Source organism: Hyla sarda, chromosome 5, assembly GCF_029499605.1.
Source record: "Hyla sarda isolate aHylSar1 chromosome 5, aHylSar1.hap1, whole genome shotgun sequence".
NCBI classification, from domain to species: domain Eukaryota; kingdom Metazoa; phylum Chordata; class Amphibia; order Anura; family Hylidae; genus Hyla; species Hyla sarda.
The window spans coordinates 234,915,022-234,936,726 of NC_079193.1; the positions used below are offsets into that span (position 1 = coordinate 234,915,022).

Below are 21,705 nucleotides of genomic sequence, written 5' to 3' on the forward strand. Positions count from 1 at the left end.
CTCCGCTACTTACTGAATAAATATACTCAATGTAAGGTCCTGACTACTAAAACTGCAGAACGCTTATTACCTATTAATCCAAGCAGACCATACTGATATATTGGACCTTAAGTCCTTAAACAGGTTTCACCTCCCCCAGGGTGCCCCACTGTATCGGGGATAGATTCCCCTACATCCTATCTCTCTAGTTATGTTGACTGGCTTTTAGAACCACTTTTGCCATCTATCCTGTCATATTTGAAGGACACAGGGGATCTTTTAGATCTCCTGGTGGGCTTCCACTGGCAGGAGTGGTATGCTTTGGCCTCAATCGACGTAGAGAGCCTGTATACCCGCATCCCACATGATGCGAGTATACAGGCTCTCCGTCGTTTTCTCTTTTACACAGAAAAGTTCATGGATTTTGTTACAGATGCAGTCCGGTTTATTTTAGATAATAACTGCTTTACTTATTCTGAAAAATGGTATAAACAACTAAGAGGCATGGCGATGGGTACGCCCATCTCATGCAGTTACGACAATATCTTCCTGGCTGCCATGGAAAGCAATCTCATCTTCACACCCAGCAACCCTTTTTGTCGCCACATTAAAACATACCACAGGTATGTGGATGATATTTTTATCATCTGGGAAGGGACTAAAGACATTTTGGACGCGTTTGTGTGCCATTTAAATAACACTAATCAGGTGCGGTGGAGATTGTATGGAATTCCTGGATGTGAAGGTTGAAATCGCAGACAATCAATCAGATTGTGACATCAGGGTTTAGGAACAGCATTTCAAAAAATTTGAGTCCTCTCACCCAGCACATTTAAAAATTGCATTCCATATAGTCAGTTTATACGCCTTAAACGCATCAACAGCGATTCCACTATATTTCAGCAGCAAGCATCCGAATTGACACAGCGGTTTTTAGACCGCGGATACCCATGGGAAGTAATCAATTTAGCTAGATCCAAAGCAGAGAATATTTCTCGTTTCGAGTGGTTAAAAAAAAGAAACAATCGAGAAAAAATAAACCATTAAATAGATGCTTTTATTTCTTTTCAAAATAGCACCAAGAATAATAAGATTAAACAGGCCATTTAGAATCACTGGTTCATGATAGAAAGATGAGGACCTCAAAGAAGTTTCAAACAAACCTATAATAACATAAACGGAACAGGACCTTGCAGAATTATATTAAAAAGAGAAAAATGTTGAGGGAAGCAACAACGAAAAATTGGCTAGAGAACACCAGACTCCAAGGTCATTTTGCATGCGGGACCTGTTCCTTCTGTAAATTTAACATCAAAAGTAATGTGATTAAACTGGGTGAACATAATGTAAAAGTGAGGCAGTTTATTACTTGTCACTCGACACATGTGGTTTATGCCCTGGTTTGCGAGTGCGGTTTTTTTCTATGTAGGAAAGACCACTATTCCACCGAATAAGAGAACATTTGCGGTCTCTTAAAACAGGGATAGGGGCCTCCAGACTTATTAACCACATGAGACAAGTGCACGGTGGCCACCCTGAGATCCTGCAATTTGGAGCCTTAGAGAGAGTGGAGAAATCTGCTAAGTTTGGTGACAAGGACCAGCAACTTTTAAGAAAAGAAGCGTATTGGATCGTGCAGTTAAACGCAACGGGTCCCCTTGGTCTGAACGACCGTAATGAAATGGGTGCGTTTTTGCACTAACCCGTCATTAATAGGTTACTGCACTGCCCAATCGCTTCAGAGTTTCGCATATCGCTTGTCCTCTGCAGAAGGTATAGGTGTGTTTTTGCATATAGATTTGATTTTAATATGTTATGTGTGCAATAGTCTCACTATAATTGTTTATATGTCGCCAAGGACACCTTTCTGGTGAGATCCTTTTTAAACACACCCCCTTACCTGAGACGTCAGCGACCTTATGAAGCGCTTGTAGCACGAGACGGGTCCGTAGCCTCAGCTCACCTCCCTCCTTCGTTGCCTCCCTGCACGGCTCGGTCTTATGGACTTTCAATAAAGTACCCAGATGAAGCAGCTATTTGCGGTGAGTGCACCTATTCTGTTCTTCGCTTGACTGGATACTATGAACTGTGATTTCATGCCACAATAAGTTTGTACCACCACCTGCTGCCTTTGAAGTTTTGCTGCAGTAACATGTCTATCAATGAGACATCCAACAGGTGTATGTTTTAGCAGTGCCAGGCTGTCTTTCTCTCCTGTGCTACACTCACCATATTGCCTTTGGTGGTAGGAGTACAGGCAATCTCTAATAATCATTGATTGTGTGTGTGTGTGTGTTACAGAGCATGGCTGGCAGGCTCCCGAGAGCAGTGAGTAGGCAGAGTGAGGGAGGAGAATGAGTCATGCACACTGCAGGCAAGAGAAGAAGAACACGTCCCCTCCCTATAGGAAGATGAAAAAGAAAGTGAGCAGTGTTAAGCTATTTTTTTGTGAAATATAGATAGAGATTTGTTACTCAGTACCTAATCCTGATCATGTACATGTAATTTTTAGAACCGTTATTTTTTTGTGGGATCTGACAGGTACGCTTTAAAGGGGATAGGGCATTACTGTATGATCATGGAGAGAGGGGGAGGCTCTGAGTTCTGGTACCCTCTACATTCTTAAGATGCAGGTTCCATCATAACAGATCACTGTTTTAGCAGACCATAATCATCATTCATCTTGATTAACTTTACTGTTAGCCTTTAAACAGGATCTAGACAGTTTAAACAGTTTTTTTTAAATATATGCTGATCACAAAGGGATTCCTCCAGCAAACAACTGTAATATATGGTAAAACCTGGAAGTACATTGTCTACTTCTCTGCAGCACCGCCAGAGGAAAAATTAAGAGATTACACAGTGTCTATTTATATCAATGGGTTGTCAGTATAATGTAAAGATGTACAATGAATGAAAAAATATTTGATCCCCTGCTGACTTTGTACATTTGTCCACAAACAAATAAATGATCAAAGGGGTTATCCAGGAAAAGAAAAACACAAGTAATTTCTTTCCAAAACAGCTCCCTGTCTGTCTCCAGGTTGGGTGTGGTATTACAAATTGGCTCCATTCACTTCAACAGAACTCAGCTGCAAAACCACACCCAACCTGGAGACAGACCGGGAGTGGTTTTGGAAAGAAATTAACTGTGTTTTTCTATTCCTGGTTAACCCCTTTATACATTAAGGAATTGATTAACATTTTACTGCATCCCCCATCAATCAAGATTTCTGGCTCCCATGTCTCTTTTATACAGGTAATGAGTGGACATTAGTAGCACTATCTTAAAAGGCAGTGCTCCTTAGCTTGTTACCTGTATAAAAAGACACCAACCAAAGAGCTGTCCAAGGATTGCCAAACAGCTTGGTGAGAAACACAAAATAACGGTCTTCCTTGGTCGGGGGCTCCGTGCAAGATCTTACCTTGTGGAGTTTTAATGATCATGAGAACAGTGAGGAATCAGCACAAAACTTGACAAGGATCTCAAGGCAGCTGGGACCATTGTCACCAAGAAAAAAATTGCTAACACATGACTGCATTAAGGATTGAAATACTGCAGCACCCGCAAGGTCCCCCTGCTCAAGGAAGAACATGTACAGGCCTGTCTGAAATCTGAATGATTCACGGGAGATCTGTGTGAAAGTTCTTTCCCATCATCTCAACTCGCCATAGTTCATGAACTATTTTCTTCCGTACTATCTTCCATCACAAAATAATGGCCGTTATCAATAACGGACTAAAACGGGTTAAAACGGCTATTAGAAAAATCCCATAGACTATAATGGGATTTTCTAACGGACGTAAAGGATTTTGTTACTGCCGTTTTCAGCTGGTTTTCAGACAGAACTTCGTACGGATGTTTAAAAACTGAGAATTTTTGTAGTGTGAAAGGGGCCTCAACAACCAGAGTTATTTAGATGTTTTAACACACCAAGTCTGACTACTAAGGTCCGGTTCACACTACAGAAATTCTGGGGATTCCGGTTGCAGCAGCTTTCCATGGATGTCAATGCAATCCTTCTGCGCCATTTACACGTCAGAAGGTCTGTCAAGGAACTCCCGATGAGGAATCCGATTTCACTGGAAGAATAAACATGTTCAAACTTCCAGCGGAATCCACAACAAGTTCCATCCTTCTATTGCTAGACTTAGGCTGGGTTCACACTACGTTTTATACTTACGGTTCCCGTATAAAGCTGGGGAGGAGGGGGCGGGGCTTAATCGCGGCGCCCGCACTAAGCCGTATAGGGGAACCGTATTTAATGCATGTCTATGAGCCGACCGGAGTGAACCGCAGCCTCCGGTCGGCTGCTTTTTCGGCCGTATGCGGTTTCCTAACCACAGGCAAAAACGTGGTCGACCTATGAGGTTATCTCTTGTTTCTTTTGGGTTGGATAATAGAGTACAATGATTATATATACAACATTTATAACCTAAAAAGAGAATGTACCAGGAAAACACAATATAATGAAACACAAATAATCTTTATTTTCATAAATGCATATACATTTAAAATACTCTTAAAAATTGAAGATTTGGGCATACAGGGATGACACAATACAGAGAGGATGGTGCAGGCATCCAAGAGAGGGTACTCATTAAGTGAGGTAGTATATATACACACACACACATATTAGGGATGTCCCGATACAGATACTGGTATCAAGGCCGATACTAGCCATTTTCATGGTATCGGGGACTCGTTTAATGTCCCCGATACCATGTCCGATAAATGGTGCCGCTCCGCTGTCCCGTTCTCTCATCCTCCCGTCCGCATCATAGTGTTCCATGGAGGAGCATGTGACACACACGTCACTCCACTTCCTCCCCTGCGCCCAGAGTAACGCTACGGAGGAAGCAGAGTGACATATATTTGACATGCTCCTCCATAGGATGCCATCGGGAGAACAGGACAGTGGAGCGGCAGCACCCGACAGAGGACAGCCGCAGGTGAGCTGTCTGCAAGGAGTGGGGCTGCTACTAATGTCTACAGGGGGGGCCTGCTGTTGCTGTCTAAACGGGGGCCCTGCTGTCTACAGGGGGGGGGGGCTGCTGTCTAAATGGGGGGCCCTGCTGCTGCTGTCCGAACGGGGGGGGACCTGCTGCTGTTGTCTAAAGGGGGCCCTGCTGTCTACAGGGGAGGGGGGGGCTGCTGTCTATACAGGGGGCCCTGCTGCTGCTGCTGCTGCCTAAAGGGGGGGCTTGCTGCTGTTTAAATGGGGGCCCACTGTCTAAAGGGGGGCTGCTACTAATGTCTACAAGGGGGGGGGCTGCAGTCTACAGGGGGGCTGCTACTAATGACTGCCGGGGGACTGCTGCTAATGTCTGCAAGGGGATACTACCTACTATTAAAGACAATCTTACAGCAGAGTCACCTGCACTAACTTGAATTTATAAGTAGATAGTGCAGGTGACCCGGTTTCTACCGCTGCTCACTATGTGGTCATAGGTCTCGCGCCAATGCAAATTCCCTGATCTGTCCAATGGAGAAGAGATAAATCTTGGCTCATACTACAGCAGCCGCCTCCATTGTACACAACAAGGACCCACATATCATACGGTAAGCAGTGCCAGAAACCAGGTCACCCTGGTGTCAGATTCCCTTTAAAATATATGTACTCGTACTTGGTATAGGCGAGTACTAGAATTCAAGTATCGGTACTCGGACATCCCTAATATATATATCTGTATTATTGCACATTCCCAAGGTAAACCGCATACAGAAGTAAGGCTAGATGAGCACTTAGATTACAGGGAAATGTGAAGTACAAAATACACTGAGTGTAATATATTCAAGATACCAAACATTACAGTTGAATACCTGCCATGTACCCAAAAACTGGAGACCAGTGCACCTACAACTCAACGTACGTTTTGTGTATGGGCTTCGTCAGGGGACTCCCTGACAAATTCTGTAATTCACATTTCCCTGTAATCTAAGTGCTTATCTAGCCTTACTTCTGTATGCGGTTTACCTTGGGAATGTGCAATAATACTTATTTATATATATCTAATACTACCACACTTTACGAGTACCCTCTCTTGGATGCCTGCACCATTCTCTCTGTATTGTGTCATCCCTGTATGTTTTTAAGAGTATTTTAAATGTATGTGCAATTATTATTTTGTGTTTTACTGGTACCTTCTTTTTTGGTTATACATTGCATATGTGGTCCAGGACATGGCCGAGTCTGTGTGCCGTTTAGGTTTTGCTAATTATATATAATTGCAAGAAAAAAGGTTCTGAAGCACTCCAAGATAAATTCAAGGTGATTAATTATCCCATGTGTAGATACAATGTTTCACCGGCCTCTACACATGGGATAATTAATCACCTTGAATTTATCTTGGAGTGCTGCAGAACCTCTTTTCCTGCAATTGGCTCAACAGTAGACAGTGACCTGGACTGCATGTCCTGCTGGCACCCACCACACTTGCATTCTTGATCGGGTTGTGCTGCTTTCCATGCTTGGAGATATCTATCTATCTATATACACAAACACATATACACACACATATACACACACCCCTATATATTTTATCATAAATACTGTATATTAAGATACTGAATATTATAAAGTTTAATTTATTAACTATTGCTTTTGCAGTAAGAGTGGCCTCAGTTTTACTAAGGAGCAATATTTCCTTCTAGAGATCAGAGAAACCTGACATTATAGTGGCTTGTCCACACAGTTACAAATATTATATAGAAACGAAAATGCATTTAGCATGTAGCACAAAAGATAAAGACCGAATATTCAGTTAACCTATTAAAAAACCCAACCCTTACTTTAAGGGATATGAAACACTCATTTCACTCCTCCACGCATATCTCCACCCAATAGAGGTAGCACTGGAGGCCCACCTTATTTCCGGTATCTAAAAAGGATGTTTTTAGCAGAATTGGCAGTGCAGTAGTGTTCACAGCCTTCTTTGGCAGACTGAAGGTAGTTCTATTCCTCTAAGTACCCTTTGGTTTTATAAAACAGAGCCAAACAAATAGTCAGGTATCATGTAAGAGATCTTCTGTCCTAGAAGCAATGCTTTGTAATGCTAAATTCCATCAAATAGGAGACATACAGAGACAAGAGTTGTAGGTACCATACTACAGGGCAGTGCACTTCGGAAGTTGTAAAGTGCTGCCCTACATCTTTGTGTGTGAGGCTTAGGGACATCACTGCATTTAATCCTGGAATTCAAAGAAGCCATTAGTGCAAAAAAAGTTTCCTATAACCTGTAATATTACAGCTTTAAAATATAGGTCATTTAAAGGCTTCTAGACTATATTAAAACTCAACACTGCTATTTTGCCATGAAAATTAGCCTAGTGCAAATATTCTACAGCTTGAAACATTAATTTTTGTCATAGATTTTTTAAGCACATATGCTAATATGTCATTTTTAGTGGAAGCCTTGCAAGGTAACGCCATCCAGGCTCCTAACATAAAAACTATGCTTCTGTAAAAAATACATCCTACAAGACGTATACATACATTGATGAAACAATTTCAATCATAAAACTTTTGGTGCCAGTCATCTGAGGCCCATGTCTCTTTATAACACTATCCATGTAATTTTCACTTTATAAAATAAAACATTTTCTTAGAATAAAAATCCACAAAAGTTCACCAGCCTGAGCACCACCACACTCACTATGGAATCCCCAAACACCTGTTCCTTCCTGTGTCAGCACGTAACTCCTTACTAGCCACCCCCATAAAGTCAGGGTTCTTTGTGCTTCAAACGCTGCATACATTAACATAATAGTACATAAGCAAAAAGAAAAGCACTGACCATGAAATCTTCAATCCAAATATGACTTTATTCCAATCTCGGGTGCAGGGTAGTCCGGAGCACCCGAGATTGAAATAAAGTTATATTTGGATTGAAGATTTCATGGTCAGGTGTTCTGCTTTTCTTTTTACTTGTTATGGACTAATATGTTCCTAGAATAATTTTCACCCCCCCCCCCATTTATTACCCATTTTTCCCTGAAACCACTATACATTTTGCACTGACTCACATAGGAGAATGGAAATGTATTTATTGCTGTTATTTGTGATATAAGGCTTCTTATATTTAGATTTTTTTTTACAAAAGCAACAAGCAAAATGCAACTGGTAAATATGTGACAATAAGAAATAAGTGATAAACCACTGGTATGTGATAGCAAACATACATAAAGTTCTAATAACAGTAGGGGAATAAGCCCAGCGGGGGTACATCATGACATCATTTTGCAAAAAAAAAAACAACACTGGTCCCCAGTATTTTATTGCTTTGTGTGAACCTCTTGTCAGATTATTCAGAGTCCCATCAAGTCTCATGTGCGAGAGCAGAACTAACATTTACACTCTATCGTAAAAGAGCAAAATGCAAAGAAATCAATGAAGAGCATTGAGGCTTGAAAAATATGGCAACATATTAAATCCTGTGACTTGGTGTCCTCTTACCTTCAGGGTGTTGGTGGATGACTGATCCCCCTGCTGTGATCTGTGGCTTTGCCCTCATCAACAAAGCTTCATTTCTGGCGGTCTGAAGCCATTATATCTGATAATACTTCCAACAAGCCCAGGCTTCAGTGCCAAAAAAAGAGATCAGTCAGTAGCTTGTCTTCAGTGACTAGCTGGCATGGCCCACACTGCTAGCAGCAGCTACTACACTGAGAGAAGCAAAGAGAGGAGGGGGCAGAGGAGGGGGCTGGATCTCGCCGGATTCTGGTGTCCTCTGCACGCAATGAAGTTTGAGATTCTCACTTATGTGCAGCTGCTTGCTGTGTAAAGTTGTAGGACCCGGTCGTATATTGAAAGGATGAAAACACACAATCCAGTTGCATTGCGGTTTAAAAACTGCATTATGTCACTTTCCAATAGTAAGTAATGAAAGAATTTCATTGTAGTATTGGAAACTACGACGCAAACTGATTGTGTGTTTTCACCGTAACATGTATCTACTTTTAATACCTCACCACTAGTGAGAGCTGCTTCTTTAAGGGTGTCCTTGTTTTGACTTTTTGCTATTAACCCCAGATACTTTAGTATACTCCGTATCAATCTTCCTGACAGTCCACAAAGATAAAATAAGGATGTTGAGGCACTGGCCTCTAATGTATTTCCTTTTAATTTAAGTAGGTGTAATACAATTATACAAGCCATAAGTAACCAATGTCAATGTTGTTAGTGATCAGTGTACGGGCCCCCGGTGCTCACTGTATTAAGAGGTCAGCTACAGCCCTTAGGGTGGAGGACTGTCAAGGCCAGCATTCTGCACTAAACGCACATACATAATGAATGAGGCCAGAAGATGATCCCATTATATGACATAATGATGTCACCGCCTGCAGATGTTCTTCATGTGTAAAAGGAAAGTGCCAGCTGATGGAAAATTCATGTCAGACATCAGAAGCTGACCTGGCTCCAGTACCCAGAGTCCTTTACAATGCATTTGGAAAGTCTTCAGACCCTTTTAACGCATTACACATTTTATGTTGTGGATATGTTTTCCCTCATCATTCTGCACTCAATCCCTCATAATGTGAACATTTTTTGTTAAATGAAAAAGAAAACTAAAGTTTTTTAATGGAGGGTATTCGGACCCTTTGTTTTGACATCTGATATTTAACCCCTTAAGGACTGAGCGTTTTTCCACTTTCGTTTTTTTCCTCCTTACCTTTAAAAAAATCATAATTCTTTCAATTTTGCACCTAAAAATCCATATGATGGCTTATTTTTTGCGCCACCAATTCTAGATTATTGAAGAATAAACGTCATTTTGTAAGTTTTGGGGGCTTCCTTTTCTACGCAGTACATTTTTCAGTAAAAATGACACATTGAGTAGGTCTATACGGTTAAAATTATACCCTACTTATATAGGTCTGATTTTGTCGTACTTCTGGAAACAATCCTAACTACATGCAGAAAAATGTATACGTTTAAAATTGTTATCTTCTGACCCCTATAACTTTATTTTTCCGGGCGGTATGGGGGCTAATTTTTTGCGCCGTGATCTGAAGTTTTTAGCGGCACCATTTTTGTATTGATTGGACTTTTTGATCGCTTTTTATTCATTTTTTCATTATATAAAAAGTGACCAAAAATAAGCTATTTTGGACTTTGGAATTTTTTTGCGCGTACGCCATTGACCATGCAGTTTAATTAACGATATATTTTTATAAATCGGACATTTCCGCATGCGGCGATTCCACATATGTTTATTTACCCTGTTTTTGTTAAATGGGAAATGAACTTTTTTTTGCAGTGTTATAGCTCCCATATCACACTGCACACACTGGGGGACATGTATCAAAGATTTTACCCCTGTTTTGTGTGTATTTTTTTGCACAAAATTTTGCGCAAGCCCTTTTTTTGCGCACGTTTTGGTAGAGCGTGTCCTCCAGATGTGGCCAAATCGGGGTACCTTGGAGTGCCATATATAGTACGCATGGATTTATTAACTGCGTATTTTTCCTTTACACCAAAAATTTGGCCGCAAGAGCAGTTTTTTTTGCGCAAATATAAGCCATCTTGGACTTAATGTAGTAAGATGCTCTAAATGATCGCTTCTATTTTTCAAAGAGTGGATTGAGGAGATTACTATATTTACCCGCAATTTATGAAACTCATTGCCCTTGATTGATAAATTTAGCACTTCTGCGCATAATTTAGAATTCGGGAAAAGGTGTAAACTGCTTCTACCATACACAAATAATGATACATGTCCCCCACTGATCAACGGTTTCTCATAGGAAACCATTGATCAATGATTCTGCCGCTTGACTGCTCATGCCTGGATCTCAGGCACTGAGCAGTCATTCGGCATTCGGACAGCGAGGAGGAAGGTATGGGACCCTCCTGCTGTCCTACAGCTGTTCAGGAAGTCGCGGCAATCCAGAACAGCCCCGTGCTGACCAGCAACGTTTTTGTTTCACTTTAGAAGCGGCGATCAGCTTTGAACGCCGCATCTAAAAAGGTTAATAGCGCAGCACCGTGAACAGTGCCACGGCCACGGGTCCCGGCCGTTGTTGGAGGCTGGGCCCGACTCCTTAAGGAGTTAACTCAAGTGGCATCCCATTTCTCTCGATCAGTGTTTCTCCAGCGCAGTCCTTAAGTACCCACAACAGGTCATGTTTTCAGGATCTCCATATATAATGATATAATGGTGGTGATGCCTGATGCACTGACCAGAATTGTATCACCTGTGAAAGACAAAGAAAATCCTGAAAACATGACCTTCTGGTGGTACTTGAGGACCGCACTTAAGAAACACTGCTCTAGGTCATCTTTTGAGATGTACACTTTGACCTGATCACCTGTGGTAAATTTAAACCATTGGGCATTATTTGGAAAGACAAAGCCCTGCCTATATTAAGGTCTCACAGCTAAGGCTGGGTTCACATCACATTTTATGCAATACGGGACTGCAATGTATTTCAGTAAGCCGACTGAAGTGAAGCGCTGACTCCGGTCGGCCTATTTTTGACCCATATGCAGTTTTCCCACCAGACCTAACACCGTGGTGGACCATGATTTTAGGTCCGGTGAGACATCCACATATGGGCCAAAAATTAGCCGATCGGAGTGAGAGTTTCAATCCGGTCAGCTCATTGAAATACATTACATATGGGCCGAATACGGCAGGGTAACGGGAGCGCAAGATTTTAGCTCCCCCCAGCAGTTTGTGGTCCCGTATTGCATAAAACATGATGTGAACCCAACCTACCAATCTATATATTAGAGCAAAAACTAAGCCATGAGAAGAAAATAACTGCCTATAAAGCTCAGAGACAGGATTGTGTGGAGGAACATATGAAAAAGTTCAAAAACATTTCTACTTTATTACAGTTTCCCACAAGAACAGGAGTCAATTCTTAAATTGAATACGCTAGAAAGAACCAGGGGAGAAGAGCCTGGGTAAGAGAGTTTACCAAGAATCCAACAGTAACTCTGACTGATCTCTAAAAATCCAGTGTGCAGACAGAAGAAACTTTCAGAATGTCAACCATCACCGCAGTGCTCCACATATTTGGACTTTAAAGGGGTATTCCGGGCAAAAACATCTTATCTGATTTCCGGGACTGGGGACGTGACATCAAGCCACGCCCCTCTATTCATGTCTATGGGAGGGGGCGTGGCGGCCATCACGGTCCCTCCCAGAGACATGAATGGAGGGGGCGTGGCATTACGTCACGTCTCCAGTCCCGGAGGTTTCCGAAACTAGAGACGCAGCTCCGCACAGAATGTGGGTGCTCCAGGGAGATAGCGGGATAAGATGTTTTTGCACGGAATACCCCTTTAAGGCAGAATGACCAGAAGCCTCTTCTCAGTAAAAGACACATGAAATTCCACCTGGGTTTTGCAATAAGAACTTAAAAAGGACTCATATTGTGAGAAACAATCTGGTCTTTCAGTAGCTGGAGACTGGTCAGGGCTGAGGAAAAGCTGAATGGAACAAAGTACAGAGATATTCTTAATGAAAACCTAATCCAAAGTGCTCTGAACCTCCTCAGACTAAGCTGACAATGGGGGAGATTTATCAAAGCTGTCTATGTCCCGCATCAATATAGACCAAACTACAGAGGGTTAGGCTGGTTAGGCTATTGTGCGCCTAATTTATCAAAAGGCACACAACTCTTGATAAATTCTGTGCACGGACTTTGGGATCTATGCTTTAGACTGTATTTAAACCTGCTCCAGCATGGTCTGACATTTCAGCATACTTTCCATCTAAAATAGACTAGAATGCATCATGTTCCAAAAGTCCTCTAAAGCAAAAGTCGCAGAAAAGTCACACATATTTAGACCGCGACTTTCTGTGCGACAAATTTAGACAGGAAAAACCAGTCTAAATCCTTTGATAAATATCCCCCAATGACTAAGCACATAGCTAAGACAACACAAGTAGCTTAAAAGGGGTACTCCACTGGAAAACATGTTTTTTTTAAATCAACTGACAGAAATTTAAAAAGATTACAATATCTACAACTTAAAAAAAAAACAAAAAACTTTCATGTAATTTTATTACATGTAGTTAACTGAATACCTAAATTATTAATATGAGGTAATTGAAATAATGTCCCCTTTTATACACAGGTCCTGTTGCCATTTAGAGAACAATAGGTGAGTGCCCAAATACACAATACTAGGAAGAGTAGGTACCAGTCGAGGTGCAGCACTCACTGGGGGGTCAATATAGTGTATGATGGACTTTCCAAGGACCCCTTACGTTCTTGGAGCTGTTACATAACATGGCACAGCGAGGTGCATTACACTATCCTTTCCCTTTGTAAATGAATAAAGAATACACCGACTCAGTGGAAATGGACTGTGTCACTTATTGCATGTTGTCTGTATTTCACTATGGCAGTAAAGGCATCAAGCTCTCAACCCACTAATGTGTGTCTAAAGCCATGTCAAGCTCTCAATGGTGTTAAACAAACATCCCCTCCTCTCTTGTCCTGGATCTTTGGACACATTAAATGATACTGAGATCATGTCTGCTACAGAGAGGCCCCGTTTTTACTCCTGTGTATCTTGTTTTGCTAATTCAGTAGAAAATGCCAAATAATGCTCCCTGATTTGTCCCATAATTAGACAGAAAAGCTGCCATTGTGCATTTGTTGTTATAGTGCTACCCAGGGGCGTAGCTAGAAATTACAGGGCCCCTATGCGAAAAAAATTAGCCTGCCCTCCCCCCCAATTTTTTTTTCTTTTTTACTGCTTAACGACCAAGGATACACGTCCTTGTGCCGTTAACTATGTATGGTGCAGGCTCCCGACTTGAGCCTCTGCCATACCGGTTGGCCCCCAGCTGATTATTGTAGCTAAGGGACGCCATCAATAGGACTATTAACCCTTCAGATTGCTGCTGTCAAAGCTTACAGTGGCGTCAAAAGGGACCTTTAAACAGTCCCTGGTGGTCTAGTGGAGTGGATCGCCCCCCACACAGCGCTATTGCGGGGGGCGATCCACTGCTGAGGTAGCCGGAGGACTTACCTCTCCTGTACTGCGGTCTGTGGCTCTGTGATTGATAGAGCCTGGCTGGAGCAGGCTTTATCACTCGAGCGCAGAGCACCCAGATCAATGGAGATCTATTGAACTACATTGACCTGCATGAGTAAGCTAATGATTGCTCTTAAAAGTCCCCTAAGCGACTAATAAGGTGTAAAAAAAAATTAAAATAAAGTTTAATACAAATAAATAAAAAACACCCATTAACCCCATTCCATATTAAATCCCCCCCCCCCCCCCGTTTAAATCACCCCCCTTTTTCCCAAATTCCATAAAAAAATATGTAAACATAATAAAAATAAACATATGGGGTATCGCCATGTGCGTAGACATCCAAACTATGTCCAAAATTTAATGTTATCTAAACTTTATGGTCCAAAACTGTGTATTTTTTGTCAATATGTATACCCTAAAAAAAATTTTTTAACAAAAGTGTATAAAATCTGATCAAAAAGTCCCATGAAAACAAGCTTGGTATCGATAAAAACTACAGACCATGGTGCAAAAATAAATGTGCCCTTACACATCCCTATATCAAATTATAGGGGTCAGGGGAGGACATTTTTAAACTTACAAATTTTTGTGCATAAAAGTTATAGTTAAACAAAATCAAACCTATATAAGTAGGGTAACATTTTAATCAAATGGCCCTACAGAATAAAGGTAAGGTGTCATTTTTACCAAGAAGTGCTCTGCGTAGAATCAGAAGCTGCAAAACTACTTTTTATTTTTTTTTTTATTTTTTATTTAGCCCTACAAATATTTTTTTTGATGTCATTACATGACTACTGATGTCATTATAAAGTAAAATTGGTGGAGCAAAAAACAAGCCCTCGTATGGGTCTGTAAGTGGAAAATTGAAAGCATTGATTATTAGTCGGTGAGGAGGAAAAAAACAAAAAGTTCAAAAATGAAAAAACCTCTGGTTCTTAAGGGGTTAAAGGGGTACTCCGCCCCTAGACATCTTATCCCCTATCCAAAGTATAGGGGATAAGATGTCAGATCGCTGCGGTCCCGCTGCTGGGGACCCACAGGATCCCCGCTGCGGCACTGCGCTATCATTACAGCACAGAACGAGTTCGCTCTGCACTTAATGACGGGCAATACAGGGGCCGGAGCATCGTTACTTCACGCCTCCGCCCCTCGTGACGCCACGGCCCACCCCTTTCAATACAAGTCTATGGGAGGGGGCGTGGCGGTCGTCACGCCCCCTGCCATAGACTTGCATTAAGGGGACGGGCCGTGATGTCACGAGGGGCGGAGCCGTGATGTCACGCTGCTCCTTCCCCTGTATCGCCCGTCATTACGCACAGAGCGAACTCGCTCTGTGCTGTAATGATAGCGGGGTGCCGCAGCGGGGATCCCCAGCAGCGGGACCGCAGCGATCTGACATCTTATCCCCTATCCTTTGGATAGGGGATAAGGGGCGGAGTACCCCATTAAATAAAATTATATATAAAAAAAATGAACATATGTAGTGTTGCCTCGTGCATTAGTGTTCGAACTATTAAAATATACTATTAGGGTAGGGTCACACAACGGATCAGCAGCGTATTATACGCTGCGGATCTACCGATGACCCAACCCTATAGTGTGCCTCCAACTGTTTTCCAAGGCGTCTTGCTTGCAGCAGCAATCTTTGTGGCTGCTCATAGCGGCGGATTGCTGCTGCGAGCAGTACGCAGAGGGGAAAACAGCTGGAGTCACACTATAGGGTCGGATCATCGGCAGATCCGCAGCATAAAATACGCTGCGGATTAGTTACGTTTGACCCTACCCTAATGTTAATCTGTACAAGATGATTTCTGGTAATACATGAGGTTTTACTGTAGGTCAGTGTTTTCCAACCATGGAGCCCCCAGCTGTTGAAAAACTACAACTACCAGCATGCCCAGACACCCTTTGGCTGTCTTCGTATACTGAAAATTGTAGTTTTACAACAGCTGAAGGCACCATGGTTGAAAAACACTGACTCCTGAGGTCAGAGGATGTCACTTTGCAAAACTACTATGAAGTGAGCGCAGGAGCTCCTGCGCTCACTTCATAGTCATGCCGTAAATGAACGGTGCTGCGCGCCGCAGCGCTGTACATTTGTTATGCGCATTGTTTTAATCTTCCTGGCGGCATAATGGGGTCGGCAGGCAGACTGGTGGATCTTTCAAAAGCCTTTGATCAAAAGTTAAAAAAGAAGTCGCGTATTTTTCGCCGTATAAGACGCACTTTTTCTTCCCCAAAACTGGGAGGGAAAAGTTGGTGCGTCTTATACGGCAAATACACACCTATCGCCACGGTCCTTGCGGCCATCAACGGCCGGGACCCGCGGCTAATACAGGACATCACTGATCGCGGTGATGTCCTGTATTAACCCTTCAGACGCGGCGATCAAAGCTGACCGCCGCGTCTGAAGGGAAAGTGACACTAACCCGGCTGCTCAGTCGGGCTGTTCGGGACCGCCACGGTGAAATCACAGCGTCCCGAACAGCTTACAGGACACCGGGAGGGACCTTACCTGCCTCCTCGGTGTCTGCTCTATGCCGGGATCCCCTGCATGGCGGCGCTCTCCTTCGACGTCATCATCTCGTCACGCACGCCGTCCCGTCATCCAATAGGAGCGGCGTGCGTAGTGACGTGATGACTGTGACTGAGAGCGAGGATACCGGGGAAGAAGAAGACATCCGGAGAGACGGGGACGCGGCGACAGCGATGGAGCGACATCCAGGGCAGCGGTGACGGGTCCGGAGCGGCGGGGACACGTGAGTATTACCCCCTATCCAGTGGTCTTCAACCTGCGGACCTCCAGATGTTGCAAAACTACAACTCCCAGCATGCCCGGACAGCCAACAGCTGTCCAGGCATGCTGGGAGTTGTAGTTTTGCAACATCTGGAGGTCCGCAGGTTGAAGATCACTGATAGGTTCAGAATCTTTTTTTTTCTAGATTTTGCACCTTTAAAATTGGGTGCGTCTTATATGCCGATGCGTCTTATATGGCAAAAATACGGTAATCGGATTGGTTTTCTATGGGCAACTGCTCAAATTTTTTTATGCAAAGGTTTTTGATAAACCTTCCCCATGGTTTCTTAGTCAGCAGTTGTCATAAAAACTATGACTCTGGTTTAAGATTTCAGAGCAGAGTGTGAGGATAAGAATGCAGCAAGTGAACTACAGCTGTCTTGCAAATACTCATGTGAATATGTAACTATGCTGAAGGGATGCCTTCCATGGGTGTGCAGAATGAAGTATCAATGATAAATCCCATAACCAACAAGATATTTTACAACATTCAGACTCTAATAAAGTCCTGGCCGTAAATGTTGGCATCCCTGAAATTTTTCTAGAAAATGAAGTATTTCTCACAGAAAAGCATTGCAGTAACACGTTTTGCTATACACGTTTATTCCCTTTGTGTGTATTGGAACTAAACCCAAAAAACTGAGAAAAAAAAAAAGCTAATTTGACATAAATGTCACACCAAACTCCAAAAATGGGCCGGACAAAATTATTGGCACCCTTAACTAAAATATTTGGTTGCACACCCTTTGAAAAAAATAACTGAAATCAGTCGCTTCCTACAACCAATAATAATAATAATCATCATCAATTCTTACACCTCTCAGCCGGAATGTTGGACCACTCTTCCTTTGCAAACTGCTCCAGGTCTCTTATTGGAAGGGTGCCTTTTCCCAACAGCAATTTTAAGATACTTCCACAGGTGTTCAATGGGATTTGGATCTGAACTTCTTGCTGGCCACTTCCGAACTCTCCAGCGCTTTGTTACCATCCATCTCTGGGTGCTTTTTGATGTATGTTTGGGGTCATTGTTCTGCTGGAAGACCCAAGATTTTGGATGAAAACCCAGCTTTCTGACACAGGGCTGTACAGTGTGACCCAAAATCCATTAGTAATCCTAAGATTTCATGATGCCTTGCACAAAATGAAGGCACCCAGTGCCAGAGGCAGCAATACAACCCCAAAACATCATTGAACCTCCACCATATTTCACTGTAGGTACTGTGTTCTTTTCTTTGTAGGCCTCATTCCCTTTTCGGCAAACAGTAGAATGATATGCTTTACCAAAAAGCTCCATCTTTGTCTCATCTGTCCACAAGACGTTTTCACAGAAGGATTTTGGCTTACTCAAGTTCATTTTGGCAAAATATAGTCTTTTTTAGGTCTCTGTGTCAGCAGTGGGGTCCACCTGGGTCTCCTGCCATAGCATTTCATTTCGTTTAAATGTCGACGGATAGTTTGCGCTGACACTGATGCTCCCTGAGCCAGCAGGACAGCTTGATTATCTTTGGAACTTGTTTGGGGCTGCTTATCCACCATCTGGACTATCCTGCGTTGACACCTTTCACCAATTTTTCTCTTCCGTCCACACCAAGGAAAATAGCTACAGTGCCATTGGTTGCAAACTTCTTGATAATGTTGCGCACTGTGGACAAAGGCAAATCTAGATCTCTGGAGATGGACTTGTAACCTTGAGATTGTTGATATTTTTCCACACTTTTGGTTCTCAAGTCCTCAGACAGTTCTCTTCTCCTCTTTTTGTTGTCCATGCTTAGTGTAGCACACAGTTACACAATACAAAGACTAAATGAACTTCTCTCCTTTTTATCTTTCAGGTGTGATTTTTATATTGTCCACACCTGTTACTTGTCCCAGGTGAGTTTAAAGGAGCATCACATGCTTGAAACAATCTTATTTTTCCACAATTTTGAAAGGGTGCCAATAATGTTGTCCAGCCCTTTTTTGGAGTTTGGTGTGACATTATGTCCAATTTGCTTTTTTCCTCCCTTTTTTGGTTTAGTTCCAATACACACACAAGGAATAAACAAGTGTATAGCAAAACATGTGTTACTGCAATCCTTTTCTGTAAGAAATACTTTATTTTCGTGAAAAATTTCAGGGGTGCCAACATTTAAGGCCATGACTGTATATAGTGATTTTACAACTCTCCTGAGAGCCGTGTTCACACACTGCATTTTTTCTTTCTTTTGTTTTTTCTTTGTGTGTCATTATTTTAGTTCCCAGAATTGCAGCTAAAATAGTGCGGTTTTACTGCAAATGTGCAAATCACACAAAAAATTTTTTTGCTGACCAGGATTTTGGAAAATCTGAATAAAATAGTCAAAATACAGTAACTTGTAAACAAGGCCTAAAAATACTTCAAAACTTCCTAAAACACCAATTGTGATTAATTGTCAAATCACTTTTGCCTAATGGCAATATTTCTCAATAAAATGCACTTTAAAGGGGTATTCCAGGTGAAAAAAATTTTTTGTATCAACTGGCTCCAGAAAGTTAAACAGATTTGTAAATTACTTCCTTGTAAATCCTAATCCTTCCAATAATTATCAGCTGCTGAAATTGAGTTTTTCTTTTCTGTCTGGCAACAGTGCTCTCTGCTGACATCTCTGCTTGTCTTGGGAACTGCACAGAGTAGAAGAGGTTTGCTTTGGGGATTTGATTCTACTCTGGACAGTTCCCGAGACAGGTGTCATCAGAGAGCACTTAGACAGAAAACAACAACTCAACTTCAGCAGTTCATATACTGAAAGGATTAAGATTTTTTTAATAGAAGTAATTTACAAATCTGTAACTTTCTGGAGACAGTTGATATATAAAAAAAAGTTTTTCCTGGATAACCTTTTTAACCCCTTAAGGACTTTTTCAGTTTTTGCATTTTTGTTTTTTCCTCCTTACCTTTTAAAAATCATAACCCTTTAAATTTTCCACCTAAAAATCCATATGATTGCTTATATTTTGCACCACCAATTCTACTTTGTAATGACATCAGTCATTTTACCCAAAAATTTATGGCGAAACAATAAAATAAAATAATCATTGTGGGACAAAAATGAAAAAACAAAAACAAAAAAAACAAAAAGCCATTTTGTGGCCATTTTGGGGGCTTCCGTTTCTACGCAGTGCATTTTTCGGTAAAAATGACACCTTCTCTTAATTCTGTAGGTCCATACTATTAAAATGATACCCTACTTATATAGGTTTGATTTTGTCATATTTCGTGGAAACAAAATCATAACTACATGCACGAAAATGAATACGTTTAAAAATGTCCTCTTCTGACCCCTATAACTTTTTTATTTTTCTGCATATGGGGATGTATGAGGGCTCATTTTTTGCACCGTGATCTTAAATTTTTTTTTAAGTTTTTGATTCAGACTTTTATTAGGGAAGAGGTTAAATCACATTAACATTTTTTTTTTGCAATGTTATAGCCCCCATAGGGGACTATAACATTGCACACACTGATTTCCTACACTGATCACTGCCATGCAGTGTTATCGCCGCTCGACTGCTTCTGCCTGGATCTCAGGCACGGAGAAGTCATTCGGCAATCAGCGAGGAGGCAGGTAGGGATCCTCCTCGCATACTGCAAGCTGTTCGGGATGCCACAATTTCACCACGGCGGTCCAGAACAGCACCACTGAGCTGCCGGGAAGGTTTCCCTTTCACTTCAGACATAGCAATCAACTTTAACCTTAACCTTAAGGACACTGGGTTTTTCCATTTTAGTTTTTTCCTCCTTACCTTAAAAAATCCTAACTCTTTAAATGTTGCACCTAAAAATCCATATGATTGCTTATTTTTTTACGCCACCAATTCTACTTTGTAATGACATCAGTCATTTTACCCAAAAATCTATGGCGAAATGAAAAAAAAAAATCATTGTGAGACAAAATAGAAAAAAAAAATATGCCATTTTGTTACTTTTGGGGGCTTCCGTTTCTACGCAGTGCATTTTTTGGTAAACATGACACCTTCCCTTTATTCTGTAGGTCCATACGATTAAAATAATACCCTACTTCTGTAGGTTTGATTTTGTCGTACTTCTGGAAAAAATCATAACTACATGCAGGAAAATTTATACGTTTAAAATTGTCATCTTCTGACCCCTATAACTTTATTTTTCCGCACATGAGGCGGTATGAGTGAATTGTTTGCGTCATGATCTGAAGTTTTTAACAGTACCATTTTTGCATTGATAGGACTTATTGACCGCTTTTTATTCATTTTTCATTTTATAAAAAGTGACCAAAAATGCACTATTTTGGACTTTTTTTGCGCGTACACAATTGACCTGCGGTTTATTTAACTATATATTTTTATAATTCGGACATTTCCGCACACGGCGATACCACATGTTTATTTTTATTTACACTTTTTTTTTTTTTTTTTATGGGAAAAGGGGGGTGATTCAAACTTTTATTAGGGAAGGTGTTAAATGATCTTTATTCCCTTTTTTTTCACTTTGTTCTTGCAGTGTTATAGCTCCCATAGGGGGCTATAACACTGCACACACAGATCTTTTACATTGATCAGTGGTTTCTCATAGGAAACCACTGATCGATGATTCTGCCGCTTGACTGCTCATGCCTGGATCTCAGGAGCTGAGCAGTCATTCGGCAATCGGACAGCATGGAGGCAGGTAGGGACCCACCGGCTATCATGTAAGCTGTTCGGGATGCCGCGATTTTGCTGCGGCGAGCCCGAACAGCTCCCTGAGCTAACCGGCATTGTTTTACTTTCACTATAGATGCAGCGTTCAACTTTGAAAGCTGCATCTAAAGGGTTAATAGCGTGGCACCATGATCAGTGCTGTGCGCTATTAGCCACAGGTCCCGGCCATATAATAAATGAATAAATTCCAGCGGAGTACCCCTTTAAACTGCACATAATGTGAACTGACCTCAA

General features: G+C 41.7%; 1 protein-coding gene across 4 annotated transcripts in view; it reads right to left on the reverse strand.

Annotated features, from left to right (window-relative positions):
- The window catches only part of RIPOR2 (RHO family interacting cell polarization regulator 2), a 195,522-nt gene that overhangs the window by 150,835 nt on the left and 22,982 nt on the right, over positions 1-21,705 (reverse strand). The window contains exon 1 of one of the 4 annotated variants that reach the window (XM_056521322.1): positions 8,436-8,613. The exons of the other annotated variants lie outside the window; for them this stretch is intronic. Within the exon in view, the coding sequence (XP_056377297.1) occupies positions 8,436-8,493 (58 nt within the window). The 5' untranslated portion in view covers positions 8,494-8,613. Of the gene's footprint in view, positions 1-8,435; positions 8,614-21,705 lie in introns of those variants that run through there. 4 annotated transcript variants of the gene reach the window in all.